The sequence below is a fragment of the Mobula hypostoma genome, chromosome 3 (assembly GCF_963921235.1).
Source record: "Mobula hypostoma chromosome 3, sMobHyp1.1, whole genome shotgun sequence".
Taxonomy (NCBI): domain Eukaryota; kingdom Metazoa; phylum Chordata; class Chondrichthyes; order Myliobatiformes; family Myliobatidae; genus Mobula; species Mobula hypostoma.
Genome location: NC_086099.1, coordinates 192,502,068 through 192,521,364, shown reverse-complemented (window position 1 = coordinate 192,521,364; position 19,297 = coordinate 192,502,068). Strand labels below are relative to the sequence as shown.

The following is a 19,297-nucleotide window of genomic DNA, read 5'->3' as shown; positions in this document are numbered from 1 at the left end:
TGGATTTTGAGCATCTGCAGAGTCTCTTGTGTCTTAAATTCAACCCAGCCATTCCATGAACTAGTATGGTAAACTTTCTCCATTTTCCTTCCTTACTAAGAAGGTCAGTATAGTAAGCAACACTCCTCTATCCAGTGCTCTGTTGAACTGAAGTGCAATCTCCCTCTGTGGTGGGATCCACTCCAGCCCAATACAGTCCAATGTTTTCTCTGACTCCACCTCAGATTTCACTGGACACACCGCAGACTGCTGACACCGCAAGATGGAGGCACAAACAATCTGTTAGAAGAACTCAATCGGTTGAGGAGCATTCATGTCATGGGTGGTGGGAGGGGGGTATTGTTGATGCTTGGGCACTGGAATCTGCTTCGAATATAGAACAGTATAGCACAGGAACCGGCCCTTAAATCAGTAATCAAATGCCCAATTCATCTAATCCTTTCTGCCTACACAATGTCTATATCCAAGCAAACGCACAAAATGCTGGAGGAACTCAGCGGGCCAGGCGGCATCTACAGAAAAAAGTACAGTCAACGTTTCGGGCCGAGACCCTCTGGCAGGACTGGTGAGAAAAAAAAATCCTGCTGAAGGGTCTTGGCCCAAAACGTCGACTGTACTCCTTTCCATAGATGCTGCCTGGCCCGCTGAGTTCCCCTAGCATTTTGTGTGTGTTGTTTGGATTTCAAGCATCTGCAGATTTTTTTCTTGTTTGCAATGTCTATATCCTTCCATTTTCTGTACATTCATGTGCCTATCAAAGAGCCTCGAGAACACATCTACTGTATTTGCTCCACTAATAGCCCTGGCATCACATTACAGGAACCCACCACTCTGTGTAAAATAACTTGCCCCGCACATCTCCACTGAACTTTGCCCCTCTCATATTAAATCCAGGCCCTCTGGAATTGGACATTTCAATCCCTGGAAAAAGATACCGGCTGTCAGAATCAGAATAATTATCCCTGCCTGATGTCATGAAATTTGTTATTTTGTGGCAGCACAAGGCATAGAATTATTATAAATTAATAATTAATGGGAAAAAGTAAATAATGAGTTCATGGGTTCAAGACACAGTACCTCAAGTATGTGATATCCATCGTTAAGGACCATCACCATCTGGAACATGCCCCCTTTGTGGTAATACCATTGGGGAGGGGGTACAGGGGTATAAAGACCTACACTCAACATTTTAGGAACAGCTTCTTCCCCTCTGCCATCCGGTTTTTGAACAGTCCATGAACATTATGTCACTATTCCTGTTTTGCACAACTTACAGTAAGATTTATGTCTTGCACTGTACTTCTGCCACAAAGCAACAAAACTTCATGATGTATATCAGTGATAATAAGCCTAATTTCATTTCTGTCTACTCTATCATTGTCTCTGATAATTTTATAAACCTCTATCAGTCTCCTGTCAGCCTCGGCCACTCTAGAGAAAATAACCCAGGTTTTTGCAACCTCTTCTTACAGCACACACCCTCTAATCCAGGCAGCATCCTGGTAAACCTCTTCTGCACTTTCTCCAAAGCCTCAACATCTTTCCTATAATAGGGCATCCAAAATTGAAGCAATACTCCAGATAGGGCTTGACTAGAGTTCTATAAAGCTGCTATATAACTTCCCAACTCTTGAACTCAGTTCCTCACCTATAAAGGCAGGGACCCACATGCACTCTTTACCAGTCTATCAACCTTTGTATTTTTACTTTCAGGGAGCTATGGACTTTGACCCTAGGTCCCTCTGTACATAAACATTGTTAATGGACTTGCCATATACTGTGTACTGGCCATTTACATTTGATCTCCCAAAGTGCAACACTTTAACATTTGATCGGGTTAAATTCCACTTTCTATTTCTCCGCTCATGTCTGCAATTCATCTATATCCCACTATATCATTTGGCCGTCATTTAGGCGATCCACACCACCACCAAACCCCGCGATGCCTGCTAAATCACCCATCTAGTTTTCCCCTAGGTCATTCAGATACTTAAACAGCAGAGGTCCCACTATAGATCCCTGCTGAATATCATTAGTTACAGAACTTCAACCAGAGTAATCTCATCGACCACTAACCTCTGTATTCCACGGACCAGCCAATTCTGAATCCAAGTGGAGAGTCAATTCACCATTTAAGATACCAAATAAGACACAGATTTTAACCCATGCATAGGTTAAAGGTCTTAAAAACTTCCCAATTTTATTTTTGCCAGCTTGAACTTCTTTCTCTACATCTTTGTCTATCATCTCCTCTTTCTCCCTTTAAAGTTTCCTGAAGACACATCTTTTTCTGTTACTCGTACTGCCTTACGTGGCTCATGGCAAATTTTATTTGCTTACACCCCGGCAAATCACTCGGGCAAGTTTTCTACTTTAACAGTTTATATCGATAAAATAACCTAGAATTCCATTATATCCTAACAGTGCCAGTAGCAGTGCTCTACTCAGCTGCTTTAATTGTGGGCTCATTGTTGCAAACTTCAGTAATGCCCAAGGCCGTTACCCTGCCCTGCCATTTCCCCTCCCGTTCCTCCTCCTTGCAACTAATCATGCTGCCGATGGCCTCTGTTCATTTGACTAAATAATATATTCCCAAAGGAGGTGCAGCTTGTATATCCTTGAGTGTTAATGTGAAAATTGTGAAGTAGCCTCAAACTCAGGAGAAGTTGCTTTGGTTTCTGCTGCACCGCCACCGTCCGGAGACCCAAGTCTCACAACAGTGTAACCAGCACAAATACGTTGATTTGCTTTAGCAGCTTATTGGACATCATCCATCAACTAAACTGTAGGTACCTGGCATTTCCTCTAAATGGCGCTGTTGAGGGGCTTTTCCCATTTCTGAATGGCTGTCATTTGAGAGCATTGTGTTAGCTGGGTGTTTGAGGTACGATGAGTTAGTTAGATTTACTCTGCAGACACTTCATCACAGAACATAAAGCAGCGCAGCACAGCAGAGCCACTTTGGCGCACGAAGTTGTGCCAAACCTATAACCCACACTAAGATCAATCAAATTCTTTCTCCATTTGTCTAAGACTCAAATGTCCTCAATGTATCTGCCTCTATCACCGCCCTGGTAGCTCATTCCAAGCTATTACAAAACTTACCTCTGACGTTCCCCTGTACTTTCATTCAGTCACCTTAAGATGGTGCCTCCTCTTATTAGCTATTTCCACCCTAGGGAAAAGACGCTGGCGGTTCACTCAGCCTATGCCTCTCGCCATTTTTAACATCTCTATCAAGTCACCTCTCAGCCTCCTTTGCTCCAATGTGAAAAGACATAGTTCAGTCAACCTATTCTCATCAGAAATGCTCTCTAATCCAGGCAGCGTAATGGTAAATCTCCTCTGTACCCTCTCTAAAACTTCCATATGAGGAAACTGGAATGCAATACCCCGAGTGTGTCCAACTAGTGTCCTAAAGAGCTACAGCACCTTGTGGCTCTTGAACTTAATCCTATGACTAATGAAGACAAACACAATATATCCCTTCTTAATCACTCTACCAACTTGTGTGACAACTTTTGAGGGATCTATGGACGTGGACTCCAAGATCCCCCTGCTCCTCCACATTGGTAAGGAAGCTGAAGTCACCCATAACAACAACTTTGTCATTTTTGCATCTATCCAAAATATGCCTCCCAATCTGCTCCTCGCTGTCTCTGTTGCTATTGGTGGGGAGGGGTTTATAGAATACACAACAGTGTGATTTCTTCCCCTCCTGATTAGCAATGCCACTCCCCCACCTCTTTCACCCTCCTCCCTGTCACTTTTGAAACATCTAACCTCAGAACATCCAGCAGCCATTCTTGCCCTTGTGACAGCCAAGTCTCTGTAATGGCCCTAGCATTTGCAGTGACATTTACCAAGGTGCCCTCTGGCACCTTGCATCATTGTGGCCAGTTTGCCAATCTAAAAGAACTAGTGGGATAACACCTGGCTTAATATCTTACTCAGTCGTTTACACCTTGTACTACTACACTGGAACTAAAACAAGGTTATGTTAATTATTTTATGCAATGATATTAGTTAAGACATTGTTCCTCATTACAACTTACCTCTAGCCTCTTTGCTCTCAGCATCAGCTGTGATTGAAGTCACAAAAGATTCAAAATCCTGATCTAACAATACAATTCTTTCCTTTGTTGCATGTGTGTCTTCCTTTCGAACTGGTGCACAAGGCCCTTCCTTATCTCTTCGCTCTGTGCAACATTTATCCTCCTCAAGCTCATCGCCAGAGTCTGCACTTTTTATACTGAGACGCCTGATGCGCGAAACCGAGTCCACTTCTTTCATACGGGCCAAGCGATCCAGAGCTGTGCGGCTCGGAGACGCTGCAATCTTACCTTGCAAGGCTTCGATTATTCCTGTAGTGTTTCGACCTTTCCTCTCTGGACCTGTTAGAGAGATGGTTTTGCTTTCGGTGCCAAAGAAGCAATTTTTGTCAGCCCAGTTATAAAACTCTTGGAAAGGTTCATGAAAAATTTCATTGATGATGGCCCTTTTCCCCAACTGCAGTTCTTTGTTACTTTCAGTAACATGCTTGGATAATTTATTCTGGAACACATTATTTCCATTTGGTAACCACGGTCCATAGACTGGGCTGCCTTTCCATTCCAATTGTTTGTCAGATTCCAAGCCTTTTCCCATTCCATGCCCCAGTACTTCTCCTGAAGTACATTTACTGTTTGCCATATGACTGCAGGTACTGTCCAGCTCCTCTTCAGAGGAAGACTTTGCCTCATTTTCTCCTACATCTTCATGTTGAGCTTTCTTTGTTGGGGAAATCAAGGCTTCCACTGCCACGTCAATACCTAAAATCCTGGCAGCTCTTTCTTCAAATGATTCATTTTTAGAAATTCCTTTCAGTGTTTTCCGTTCAAAGAGCTCATCCAGGTTGTCAGTGAGTGGTTTTGGGCTTTTATAAGAATTTAAAGAGCTCAGATCAGTTTCTGAATAAATCTCATTGGTGTTAAATTGGGAGAGCATCTTCCTAGTAATGCCGTTACATTCATTTTCTGGAGCTGGCACATTTCTTTTACCTGCAGCCTTACTGCTGACTAATGAATTTTCATCAATCATCTCGCCAGCCTTTCTTTCACTTAGTTGATAGATAGGCTTACTAACACCATTGATGTTTATGCGTTGGCTTTTGTAATTGGTGTGCTCCACATTCTTTTCATTGTTTAATTTAGTGAACTGTGCATTTTTTGCTGAAAATACATTTAATGTTGTGCTGCTTTTAGTATTTGCTGTTGTTTTGCTGATAGGTTTATGGAGGGGATTACTCAGCTGGCTGCTCAGCTTGCTGTTGTCAGCAGACACGCGAAATGGTTTCTGTACCTCAAGGGTAACGTTGGGATAACGTAGGGGGTGTTTATTAATTCCACAGTCCAAGTTTTCTTTGGGTGCATTTCTATTGGCCAATAGTTTTTCAGGCACAAACTGCTCAGAGTTGTGACAGGAAGGCATTTGAGTGCTTGGAAAGGCGATGTCCGAACTTATCGACTGGGGTGTTGAAAGCTCACCCACCTTTTGTGGTGCCTGATTGTTCCGGTCCTCCTGTTCCTGAATCTCTTTGTTGAAATTTTCCAGCTCACTGATTGCGTCCCAAGGACGCCGGTTTACCGGCTTCAGGAGAAACTGACCAAAGCCCACAGACGCTTTGCCATTGTTGGATGAAGTCTGGGGACAGGTTCGGCTCTCTTCCACCTGCTCTTCTGCATGTACGTCTCTGCCTTTCTCAAAGGGGGTTTTTGAGGCTCCTTCCAGCTGATTTTTGTGCGATTTAATTACCTGATATTGTGTAGGTGTTGTCCTTGAGAAAGCACTGTTTTTCGATGGATGCAAGCTTGTCTGACCATGTATTGGATGGTTACTGAGCTTCTGTTTCTGGTCAGGGATGACAGGAGCACCTGTACTTATTTTATCTCCCTGCTTTAATAAGAGAGTTTCAGATTCTGAGTGGATCTGCCTGTGACTCTGGTTGCCCTTGGAAACATTTTTTATGGCACTGGTGAATGATTGAGTAGCGCGAGGGCCTTTACTGAAACTTGTTTGTGTTTCCTGATCTTTGTACTGGTCACCTGGCCAAGAGCCAGAGGCTCTTAACACTTTGTGCTGGTTAAAGTTATAGCCGACTGCGCGTTTATTGCTGACTTCAGTCCAGGGCTCCAGTTTCTTCAGCCCATTTTCTGTCATCATGTTTCCAGTCAATGCTTGCAACTCCAAGTCAGAAGAGGACATGCTCAAAAAGCTTTGTTCAGTTAAATTTCCAGTGCTATCACTCATAGACTTTTCAACATTTCCATTTCCTATGTCACTATTAAGGGCATTTTCATTTGAACCTCCTTCGGAATTATTGAGTGGAACAGACACGAGGCAAAATATTGTTTCTGTCATCCTTCGTTTTGGCTGTTTCTTTCCTTGCATGTCAAAACACTGAGAATCTGGCTCCCATTTCTTTACCTGGGTCACTGTTTCAGTAGAACATTGGTTTGCATGCAGTTTTCCTTCAGATTTGGTACTTGATTGTGGAAAGTGTGCCGGATGGTTTGTAGTTGAAATAATCCTTGAAGAGGGCTCGCACTGGCTAACTACAAATGGTTTGTAACAATGGTCCAACTTTGTGCTGTTCTCACTCTCTGGCTTGCATGTCACCAACCATTTGTTAGCGGATGAAGGATCAGTTATGGGCTTCAGGCCTGCCTGAGTAGAGTAAAGCGACCCTGATGGAACAGAGAAGGCACTATGATGGTGTGGTGACCCAAGCATCTTATTTCTGTCTGTAATTTGGTCTGTTGCATTCCATTGTACTTGCTTATAATCCATTCCTTCAAGTTGCTTGTCAGATTGCACTACAGTAATATGCCTAATCCGAGGATCAGTAAATGGTATGTACTTGACAAAAGCCTTTTGATCGTCGGCATATCCATTATGCGATGCATTATGGTTTTCCCGAGGATGAGGGACACCATTACCTACTTCATCATTCATATTCTTGTCCTGTAGCAAATGCTGCTTTGCACCATGATCAACATAAGCTTGTCTTTCATCAGTTTGATTGCTCTCCTCATTTTCTGAGCACCAGTGAGCCTGATCTGCATGAGTCCTTGCTGACTGAGAGAGTTGATATGTATTGTTGTCACAACTAGGCACTTTATCAAAACATATCTGACCAACTTTTTGATGAGGTGGTGTTTTATAGGATGGGGGAGGCACATAGACAGGAGGCTCCAAGTTGCCACTAGCAAGAACTTGGGGACAATTATTATGGTCAGCATCTACTTCAGTGTCCTTGGCAAAATATACACCTTGCCCTTCATTTGTTTCAGGCACAAGGAGACTAGGGATCATCTCTGAACTTCTCCTAGTTTGCTGATACAGCTCGTAGGAGGGAGGTTTTAGTGGTCTATTGAACTTTGCTTTGGGCAGCTGAGTAAACGGAGTACTCTGCCTGACAGTTTCCCTCCATTTTGAACTTGTTTGAGGATTACAGTAAGAACTGCTGTTTTGCAATGCATGAAAATTGTTTGAACACTGATTTTCCTGTCTGCTTCTATTAAAGCCAGACGCTGTTATGTAATGGAGCCCTGTCTGAAATTCCTTGCCATTGCTGTCTGGAAGGACCCGAGGCAATGACTGAGACTTCCCTTTTTTAACATATTCCATTCCTTCTCTTTGAAATACTTCATCACTAACCATCTTGGGCAACATATTTTGTCTCAACCCGTTTCCATCACTGTCAGACAAATGTCTTCCTAAAGTTGACTTCCATTCCTTAGTCCCCAAGCTTTGGCACTTACGATCCATTGGAGCTCTCCACTTGCCTTCGCACACCTCTCTCTCAACCATACTCTGACCTTCTGCTATCCAACTCTTTTGCTGATCTGGTCTACTTGCTTCTATCACCTGCTGCTTGTTCTTCATCGGTTGATCTTGTGATCCTCTCTCTTGTTTTTCGGTTTTCGGAATGGTTTTAGTTTTCATCATGTTACTTCCTTCTGAATCTCCTCGATTTGTATAATTTAATAAAACACTGAAGTCTTGTCCTCTTCGTTTCCAGTAGGTGACATCTTTACCCGAGTTAGGCCTCGATGAACAGGGTAATGAAGGACCACTGTTTAACCTGTAACACAGATGAAGACTGTGGATCACACTTGAGAAACTTCAATTTCGTTAAGAGAGCCTTACTAATTTCTCACTAATGATTTGCAAAATAGCTCTGGGAACAACAAGTTTTATAAATAACACCAAATTAACAAAGCCTACAAGATTCATGTTTAATCACATAGGAGGTGAATTGTGCTAACTTTTTTTTTTGTCTTAAACAACTTGTTTTTAGCTTGCATTAAGATTTAATGAAAAGAAAGCATTTAATAATATTCTCCTACCCAAAGAAAGCTTAACTTGAAATTGAAGGGGGGAGGGACTTACCCCTGACATTTCCTCTGTACCTACTTCCAAGCACCTTAAAACTGTGCCCCCTTGTGTTAGTCATTTCAGCCCTGGGGAAAAGCCTCTGGCTATCCACATGATCAATGCCTCTCATCATCTTATACACCTCTATCAGGTCACCTCTCATCCTCCGTCACTCCAAGGAGAAAAGACCAAGTTCACTCAACCTATTCTCATAAACTACGCTTTCTAATCCAGGCAACATCCTTGTAAATCTCGACTTCACTCTCTCTATAGTATCCACATCTTTCCTGTAGTGAGGTGACCAGAACTGAACATAGTTCTCCAAGTGGGCTCTGACAAAGGTCTTATAGAGCTGTAACATTACCTTACAGCTCCTGAATGCAATACCAAGGTTGATGAATGCCAACACACCATACGCCTTCTTAATAACATTGTCAATCTGCGAAGCAGCTTTGAGAGTCCTATGGACGCTGACCCCAAGATCTCTCTGATATTCCACACTGCCAAGAGTCTTACCATTAATACTATATTCTGTCCTCAAATTTGACCTACCAAAATGAACCTGACACGCATTTATCCACCACCTCATTCTATTCCTATAGTCACTGTCGTGTGGCACAAGCAGCAATCTCGAGATTACTACCCTTGAGGTCCTGCTTCTCAGCTTCCTTCCTAACTCAGCTAACTCAGTGTATTCTGCTTTCAGGGCCTCCTCCCTTTTTCTACCTATGTCATTGGTACCAATATGCACCATGACCTCTGGCTGCTCACCCTCCCATTTCAGGATATTGTGGACATCACAAACCATGGCACCTGGGAGGCAAACTACCATCTGTGTTTTTGTTTTTCATGCTCACAGAATTGCCCATCTGCCCCCATAACTATAGAGTTGTCTTCCGTTCCCTACCCTTCTGAGCCACAGGGCCAGACTCCGTGCCAGAGGCATGGCCACTGTTGCTTTCCCCAGGTAGGTCCCCCCACCACCCTCACCCCCAACCCAACAGTACTCAACAATAGGTCCAGAATTCATGGTATACTCGCTGTCCAAGGTGTGGAAGCTCTGGGAGACCTCCAGTCCTCCTGATAATTACATCTGCACGAAGTGCAGGAGATGCAGCTTCTTAGAGACTGTGGTAAGGAACTGGAGCTACAGCTCACTGACCTTCAGCTCATAAAAGAGAACGAGGCGGTGATAGGTAGGAGCTACAGGGAGGTAGTCACCCCTAAGTTGCAGGAGGCAGGTACCTGGGTAGCTGTTAGGAGAGGGAAAGGGGATATGCAGGCAATGCAGAGAACCCCTGTGGCTGCTCCCCTCAATACCAAGTATACCACTTTGGACACTGTTGGTGGCAATGACCTACTGAGGAAGATTCTGGCACTGAGTCTGGCTCAGACATGAAGGAGGGAGACGAGTACAGTGGTGATAGGGGATTCTATAGTTAGTGAAGCAGACAGGAGATTCTGTGGATGTGAAAAAGACATCCGGATAATATGTTACCTCCCAGTTGCCAGGGCTGCCTCTGATGAGGTCCACAGCATTCTAAAGGGGGAGTGTGAGCAGCCCGATGTTGTGGTACATATCGGTGCCAAAAACACAGGTAGGAAAAGGTCCTGAAGAAAGAACATAGGGTATTAGTTAGAAGACTGTGAAAATCTGGATCTCCAGGGTAGTAATCTCTGGATTGCTGCCTGTGGATAAGAGTAAGATGACCTGGCAGATGAATGCGTGGCTGGGGAAATTGGTGCAGGGGGCAGGGTTTCAGATTTCCGGATTATTCAGATCTCTTCTGCAGACAGTATGACCTGTACAAACAGTTTGGGTTACACCTAAAGCAGAGGGTAGCCAAATCTTTGCTGGTGGGTTTGCTAACGCTGCTGGGCAGGGTTTGAACTAAGTTGGTAAAGGGATGGGAAGCAGATTGATGGGCTTAGATTGGGGTAGTTGATGTACATGTGGATGCAGTGTGTAGTGAGACTGTCAGGAGAGACAGGCAGATGATTAGCAATAGTTGGTCTCAGTGGTTTGACTTAATGGGTAACATTGCGGCAAAAATCAAAAAGGGTGATGAGTACAGGACCGAAGGTGTTATATTTAAATGCATACAGCATACAGAATAAGGTCGATGACCTTGTAGTACAGGTACGATGTTGTGGGCATCACTGAGACGTGACTGAAAGAAGATTATAGTTGAGAACTTAACATCCAAGGATACACAGAATAGGCAGAATGGATAGAATGGCTCTGTTGGTTAAAAAAAAAGAAAACTAATCCTTAGAAAGAGGTGACACATGGTCGGAGGATGTAGAATCCTCGTGGATAGAGTTAAGAAACTGCAAGGATAAAAATGCCTTGGTAGGAGTTATGTGTAGGCCTCCGAACAGTAGCCGTGATGTGGGGTACAAATTACAGCAGGAGATAGAAAAGGCATGTAAAAAGGGAAATGCTATGATGGTCATTGTGGATTGGGAAAAATCAGGTTAGTGCTGGATCCCAAGGAAGAGAATTTGCAGAATGCCTACGAGATGGCTTTTTAGAGGAGCCTTTAATTGCGTCCATTAGGGGAAAGACAATTCTGGACTGGGTGTTGTGTATTGAACCAGGTTTGAGTAGGGAGCTTAAGGTAAAGGAATTCAGAGGAGACAGTGATCATAATATGATAGAATTCACTCTGCAATTTGAGAGGGAGTAGCTAAAGTCAGATGCATTAGCGTTACATTGGAATAAAGGGAATTACAGTGGCATGAGAGAGGAGCTGGCCAAAGTTGATTGGAAGGTAACACTAGTTGGGATGATGACAAACAGCAATGGCTAGAGTTTCTGGGGGGAATATGGAATAGCTAGGATTGATACATTCCAAAGATGAAGAAGTATTCTAATGGTGGGGGGGGGGGGAGAAGAGAAGATAAGGCAACGGTGGCTGACAATAGCCGAGGAGAGGGTACTGTATATAATATAGCAAATATTAGTGGGAAATTAAGAGGATTGGGAAGCTTTTAAAAACCAACAGAAGGCAACTAAAATGCCATATTGAGCAAAAAGATGAAATATAAAGGAAAGCTACCTAATAATATCAAAAAGATACCAAAAGTTTACTCAAATATTTGAAGTGTAAAAGAGGTGAAAGTGGATATTGGACTCCTGGAAGATGACACTGGAGCGGAGTAATGGGGGAGAGAGAAATGACAGACCAACTTAGTAAGCATTTTGTGTCATTTTTCACTGTGCAATACATTTACAGTATGCCAGAAATTCAAGAGTATCAATGGGCAGAAGTGAGTGTAGTTGCTATTGCTAAGAAGAAAGGTGGTGCTTGGGAAGCTGACAGATCTGAAGGCAGATAAGTCACATGAGCCAGATTCACTACACCACAGGTTCAGATGTGGGTAGCTGAAGAGATGGTGGATGCATTACTACTAATATTTCAAGAACGACTAGGTTTTGGAATGGTTCCGGAGGACAGGACAATTGCAAATGTCACTCCACTTTTTAAGAAGGGAGAGAGGCAGTAGAAAGGAAATTATAGGCCAGCTAGCCTGACTTCAGTGATTGGGTAGATGTTGGAGTCCATTATTATGGATGAGGTTTCAGGGTTCTTGGAGGCATGTAATAAAATAGGTCAAAGTCAGTATGGTTTCCTTAAGGGAAATCTTGCCTGACAAATCTATTGGAACTCTGAGAAATTAACAGGCAAGATAGACAAAGGTGAGTCAGTGGATGTTATCTACTTGGATTTTCAGAAGTCCTTTGACAAGGTGTCTCAATAAGATTGCTTAACAAGATAATCCATGGTAATACAGGATAGATACTAGCATGGATAGAAGACTAGATGACTGGCAGGAGGCAAAGTGTGGGAATAAAGGGGTCCTTAACTGGTAGAGCGCCAGTGGCTAGAGATGTTCCGCAGGGGTCAATGTCGGGACCTTTTATTTTCATGTTATATATCAATGATTTGGATGACAGAATTGCTGGCTTTGTGGCCAAGTCTGTGGACAATATGAAGATAGGTGAAGGGGCAAGAAGTGTTAAGCAAGCAAGGAGTCTGCAGATAGGGAAAATGGGCAAGGTGTGGCAGATGGAATAGTGTGTCAGGAAGTGCATGGTCATGCATGTTGGTAGAAGGAATAAAGGCATAGACTACTTTATAAACAGGGGAAAAGTTCAAAAACTTTCCTTTTATAAACATATTTTTGGGCCGATTGAATGATCTGGTACTTCTCCTGGATGATTTTGCGTGGAGCGGGTGTACGCTGCACTCCATTCCTGGTCAGCTCCATACTGCACGTTGATTGAAGCATCAAATAAGATTAATATTCACACTCTCGCTGCAGCCGGAATTAGGTGCTGGAGTATTAGGTCCCACACTACGAGTGGCTCATAGTTGTGGTCTCACTTTCAGCTGCGGTTTGATGCTTTAATGTTCCGTGTGCTACTTGTTTGTTTTTTTGTTACTTGTTCTTTTACCTTGTATGCTTGATGGTCTTATTTTTCTTTAAATGCGTTCTATAGTGTTTCTTTGTTTTGTGGTTGCCTGCAAGAGGATGAATCTCAAAGTTGTACACTGTGTACATACTTTGATAATAAATGTGCTTTGAACTTTGACTTGGGAGTCCTTGTGCAGGACTCCCTTAAAGTAAGCTTGCAGGTGGAGTCGGTGGTAAGGAAGGCAAATGCAATGTTAACATTCATTTTGTGTGGTCTAGAATGCAAGAACAAGAATGCAATGCTTTGGTTTCATAAGCATTGGTCAGACCGCACTTAGAGTATCGTAAGCAGTTTTGGGTCCTTATCTAAGAAAAGAATACTTTTCTCCTCAACACTACATGTGACTCCACCTATCTTTGTATCATCCACAAATGTGTTGGCATTGGAGAGGGTTCAGAGGAGCCCAATGGAATGACTCTGGGAATGAAGCTGTTAACATATGAGGAGCATTTAATGGCTCTGGGCCTGTACTCGCTGGAGTTTAGAAGAATGAGCTGGGATCTCATTGAAGCCTAGCAAATACTGAAAAGTCTGGATAGAGTGGATGTGGAGAGGATGTTTCCTGTAATGGGTGAGTCAAGGACCATAGGGTGCAGTCTCAGAATAGAGGGATGACCATTTAAAACAGAGATGAGGAAGAATTTATTTAGCCAGAGGGTAGTGAATCTGTGGAGTCCAAGTCATTGGGTATATGTAAAGGAGTGGTTGATATATTCTTGATTAGTCAGGGAATGAAATATTATGGGGAGAAGGCAGGAGAATGGGATTGAGAGACATAATAAATCAGCCATGATGGAATGCAGAGTAGACTTGATGGGCCAACTGGCTTAATTCTGCTCCTACGTCTTATGGTCTTATAAAAGCCATTAATTAACAAGAAAAGTATTCTGAGATGGAATTTCTTGAATTCTGGTATGTATATTGTGCTTACTTATAACCAGAAGGGATTTCTCTTCACGCGAATCCATTCCGGCAACCAAGAACCAAAAAATGTACATAATATACAGTGGTCGTTCTCCTCTAAAGCACTGCAACTGGGACGTACACTTCACTTGTTACAAGGCGAAACATATTAGTCTGTATAGAAATGGGGATCAGCTGAACAGAATGAAGTCCACCAAAAACACCAGCAACACTGAAAGGGTTGTGACAAGCTCTGAAAGCTTAGAGCGCATGGGCTTTGAAGTAAACCGAATCCAATTAGTACAGGTTTGCTTTCATGACTGGAAGCACGTGACCAGTGACTTAACACCGGTTTTGGTACTGGGACCCGTACTGTTTGCTATATGCATAAATCACTTAGCTATTAATGTAGGAGATTGCTACTGACACAGAAGTTGGTAGTGATATGGATGGTGAAGAGAATTGCCTCAGGCTTCATAAAAACATTGACCATCTGGTAAGTTGGGCAATGACAGATACAAATTAAGGGAAAGTGATGCATTTTGGGAGGTCAAACAAAGGCCCTAGGGTGTATAGATGATCAGAGGTATCTTGGTGCACTAGTCCAAAGCTCCCAGCAGGTGGCAGCACAGGTAGGTAGGTAGGGTAGCCCAGAAGGCACACAGGCGATCATACTCAGAAGATGAGTGAAGTAATGGTACAGATTTATAAAATATACTGAGGCCACACAGGGTTTATTGCATGCAATTTTGATCATCACAGAATAGAAAGGACAAGATAGCTCCAAAGAAGTTGCAGAGGAGATTCGCAAAGATATCTGGGATGAGGTGTCTCCATTATGAGAGGAGACCGGGTTTGTTTTCCCTGTAAATGAGAAGGCTGAGGAATGGCATGATCAATGTATATAAAGTTATACAGAGCATGGACAGGATGCACAGTGATAAACTTCCCACATTGCAGAGGCCTCTATAACTAGTGTGCAAGGGTTTAATCGTTGGCTCTGAGGGAACGTTGGCTGCGACACTGGGCCAACTATTGGGTCCTTCTTTAAATAGCATCATGGTGTCTTTTACATTCATTTGAAAGGGGACACCATTACCTGTGCAGCACCCTTTCTGTGTTGCATTGGTGTCATGACATACTGTTTGCTAAATTTTCAGGAGTGAAGCTTGACATAGAACAGTGCAGCACAGTGCAGGCCCTTGTATTAGCCATTGCTAATATGGGGAAAACATCTCTGACAACTCTAACTATGCCCTGTATCATCTTATTCACCTCCATCAAGTCAGCTCTCATCCTCCTTCATCCTAATGAGAAATAGACTAGATCACGCAGCCTATCCATACAAGACATGCTCACGAATCTAGGCAGCACTCGAGTTAATTTCCTGCACCCTCTCAAAAGCTTCTATATCCTTCATTTAATGGTGGGGGGAGGGAACCAGAATTGAACCTAATACTCCAAGTCTAAATTCAAAAAAACTAATCAATAAGCTTCAAGACCTTGGCCTCAATGCCTCCCTGTGTAACTAAATCCTTGATTTCCTCACTCGCCGATCCCAGTCAGTTCAGATTGGCAACAATATCTCCTCCACAATCTCCATCAGCACAGGTGAACCACAAAGCTACGTGCTCTGTTCTACTTGCTTCATACTTACGACAGTGAGACGAAGCACAGCTTCAATGCCCTACGTAAGTTTGCCGATGGCACCACCGTCGTTAGCTGAATGGAAGGTGGTGATAAATCAGCATATAGGAGGGAGATCAAAAATTTGGCTGTCACACACTTACTAGGGGCCACAACAACCAACTTGCACTCAATGTCAGCAAGACCGAGGAGAAGACCAGTCCTAATCGGGGAGCAGAGGTGGAGAAGTTCAGCAACCTTAAATTCCTCACCGTTTCAGAGGATCTGTCCTGGGTTCAGCATGTAAGTGCCATTATGAAGAAAGCATGGCAGGGCCTCCACTTCCTCAGAAATTAGTGAACATTCAGCATGTTATCTAAATCTCTGACAAACTTTTATAGATATGTGATGGAGAGTATATTGTCTGGTTGCATCACTCAGCCTGGTATGAAAACACTAATGCCCTTGAAATGGAACAGCCTACAAGAAGTTGTGGATACTGTCCAGTTCATCATGGGTAAAGACCTCCCCACCATTGAGCACATCTACACAAAGCACTGGCATAGGAAAGCAGCATTAATGTATCCAGACCATGCTCTCTTCTTTCTGCTGCCATCAGGAAGATGGTACAGAAGCCTCAAGACCCAGGCCAGTAGGCTCATGAATAGTTATTACCCCACGACTATCAGGTTCTTGAACCAGAGTGGATAACTTCAGTTGCCACATCGCTGAACAGTTCCCACAACCGATGGACTTACTTTCAAGACTCTTCATCTCCTGTTCTCCATATTTATTGCTCATTTATTGTGTTTTTTCCTTTCTTTCAGATTTTGCACATTTTATCATCTTTTCACACTGGTAGCCTGGCCGTCCTTTTGGGTGTGGCTTTTCATTGATTCGATTGTGCTTCTTGCATTTACTGTGAATGCCCACAAGAAAATGAATCTCAGGGTAGTATATGGTGACATTTATGTACTGCGATAATAAATTTACTTTGAACTTCGAAACCTTTGAACTTCTGGTATTGGACCTGAGATAAAGATTGCCACCACCTACACTATCTACGCCCCTGTAGCTAGAGAGTGGTGAATCTGTGGAATTTATTGCCATAGACGACTGCGGAGGCCAAGTCACTGCATATGCTTAAAGTGGAGGTTGATAGTTTAATGATTAGTAAGGGTGTCAAAGATTACAGGGAGAAGGAAGGAGAATTGGGTTGAGAGGGCTAATAATCAGACATGGTGAAATGGCCTAATTCTGCTCCTATGTCTTGTAGTCTCATAATTTTATGAACTTCTATAAAGTTGCCCTTTATCCTCCTTTACTCCAAGGAAAACAGTCCTCCAGTACAGGCAACATCCTTGTGAAACTTCTCTTCACCCTTTAGCTTAATCACACCATTGTGTGGTGAATCAGACCTGCACATGATACTCCAGGTTGGCCTAACCAAAGTTTTGTACAACTGAAACCTTGTGCTCAATGCTAATAAAGGCAAGCACACCACACAACTACTTTACCATGCTGTCTACTTGTGTTGCCGCTTTGAAGGAGCTGCATACTGCACCCATACCTCATCACGTCTTCAACCAGGGCATCGAGTATAGGAATTGGGATATTAGACCATAAGACAAAGGAGCAGAAGTCGGACATTCGGCCCATCGAGTCTACTCCGCCATTTTATCCTGAGCTGATCCATTCTCCCATTTAGTCCCACTCCCCTGCCTTCTCACCATAACCTTTGACGCCCTGGCTACTCAGATACCTATCAATCTCTGCCTTAAATACACCCAATGACTTGGCCTCCACTGCTGCCCGTGGCAACCAATTCCATAGATTCACCACCCTCTGGCTAAAAAAAATTTCTTTGCATTTCTGTTCTGAATGAGCGCCCTTCAATCCTTAAGTCATGCCCTCTCGTACTAGACTCCCCCATCATGGGAAACAACTTTGCCACAGCCACTCTGTCCATGCCTTTCAACATTCAAAATGTTTCTATGAGGTCTCCCCTCATTCTTCTGAACTCCAAGGAATACAGTCCAAGAGCGGACAAACGTTCCTCATATGTTAACCCTCTCATTCCCAGAATCATTCTAGTGAATCTTCTCTGTACCCTCTCCAACGTCAGCACATCCTTTCTTAAATAAGGAGACCAAAACTGCCCACAGTACTCCAAGTGAGGTCTCACCAGCACCTTATAGAGCCTCAACATCACATCCCTGCTCCTATACTCTATTCCTCTAGAAATTAATGCCAACATTGCATTCGCCTTCTTCACCACCAACTCAACCTGGAGGTTAACCTTAAGGGTATCCTGTACGAGGACTCCCAAATCCCGTTGCATCTCAGAACATTGAATTCTCTCCCCATTTAAATAATAGTCTGCCCGTTTATTTCTTCTGCCAAAATGCAGAACCATACACTTTCCAACATTGTATTTCATTTGCCACTTCTTTGCCCATTCTTCCAATCTATCCAAGTCTCTCTGCAGACTCTGTTTCCTCAACACTACCCGCCTCTCCACCTATCTTCGTATCATCAGCAAACTTAGCCACAAACCCATCTATTCCATAATCCAAATCGTTGATGTACAACGTAAAAAGAAGCGGCCCCAACACAGACCGCTGTGGAACACCACTGGTAACCAGCAGCCAACCAGAATAGGATCCCTTTATTCCCACTCTTTGTTTCCTGCCAATCAGCTAACGCGCTATCCACATATGTAACTTTCCCGTAATTCCATGGGCTCTTATCTTGGTAAGTAGCCTCATGTGTGGCACCTTGTCAAAGGCCTTCTGAAAATCCAAATATACAACATCCACTGCATCTCCCTTTTCTAGCCTACTGGTAATTTCCTCAAAAAATTGTAATAGGTTTGTCAAGTAGGATTTTCCTTTGCTTTAACTTTGGCTTTGACTTCTCATGTCAGCCACGGTTGCACCCTTTTTCCATTCGAAAATGTCTTCTTTTTTGGAATATACCTGTCTTGCACCTTCCTCACTTCTTGCATAAACACTGCTGCTCTGCTGTCCTTCCTGCCAGTGTCCCTTTCCAGTCAACTTTGGCCAGTTCCTCTCTCATGCCACTATAATTTCCTTTACTCCACTGAAATACCGACACATCAGATTTCGGCTTCTCTTTTTCAAATTTCACAGTGAACTCAATCATGTTATGATCACTGCCTCCTAAGGGTTCCTTCACCTCAATCTCTCTAATCACCTCCGGTTCATTACACAATACCTAATCCAGTACAGCCGATTCCCTAGTGGGTTCAACAACAAGCTGTTCTAAAAAGCCATCTCGCAGACATTCCACAAATTCTCTCTCGAGATCCAGTGCTGACCTGATTTTCCCAATCCACTCGCATGTTAAAATCCCCCACAATTATCATAACACTGCCCTTCTGACAAGCCTTTTCTATTTCCTGTTGTAATTTGTAGTCCACATCACTGCAGCTGTTAGGAGGCCTGTATATAACTGCCATCAGGGTCCTTTTAGCCCTGCAATTTCTTAGCTCAACCCATAAAGATTCTGCACCTTCCGATCCTATATCACTTCTTTCTAATGATTTAATATCATTTCTTACCAATAAGCTATGCCTCCCCCTCTGCCTACCTTCCTATCCTTCCAATACACCGTGTATCCTTGGACATTCAGCTCCCAGAGACATGCATCCTTTAGCCACGTCTCAGTGATGGCCACAATATCATATCTGCCAATCTGTAGCTGTATGACAAGATCATCCACCTTATTCCTTATGCTGCGTGCATTAAATATAACACCTTAAGACCAGTATTTGGTACTTTTCGCTTTGAAAACTTTATTGCACTGCAACTCATCCCAATGGCTACAAATTTGCCCCATCACCTG

The 19,297-nt window shown here is 43.2% G+C and overlaps 1 protein-coding gene across 6 annotated transcripts in view; it reads right to left on the bottom strand.

Moving 5' to 3' along the window:
• The window catches only part of jcada (junctional cadherin 5 associated a), a 200,657-nt gene that overhangs the window by 25,276 nt on the left and 156,084 nt on the right, over window positions 1-19,297 (bottom strand). For 5 of the 6 annotated variants that reach the window (XM_063044304.1, XM_063044300.1, XM_063044305.1 and 2 more), the window contains one exon: window positions 4,056-8,125. In XM_063044304.1, coding sequence (XP_062900374.1) covers window positions 4,056-8,125 — 4,070 coding nt within the window. The remainder of the gene's footprint in view (window positions 1-4,055; window positions 8,126-19,297) is intronic. The other variant, XM_063044307.1, reaches the window with a different exon arrangement.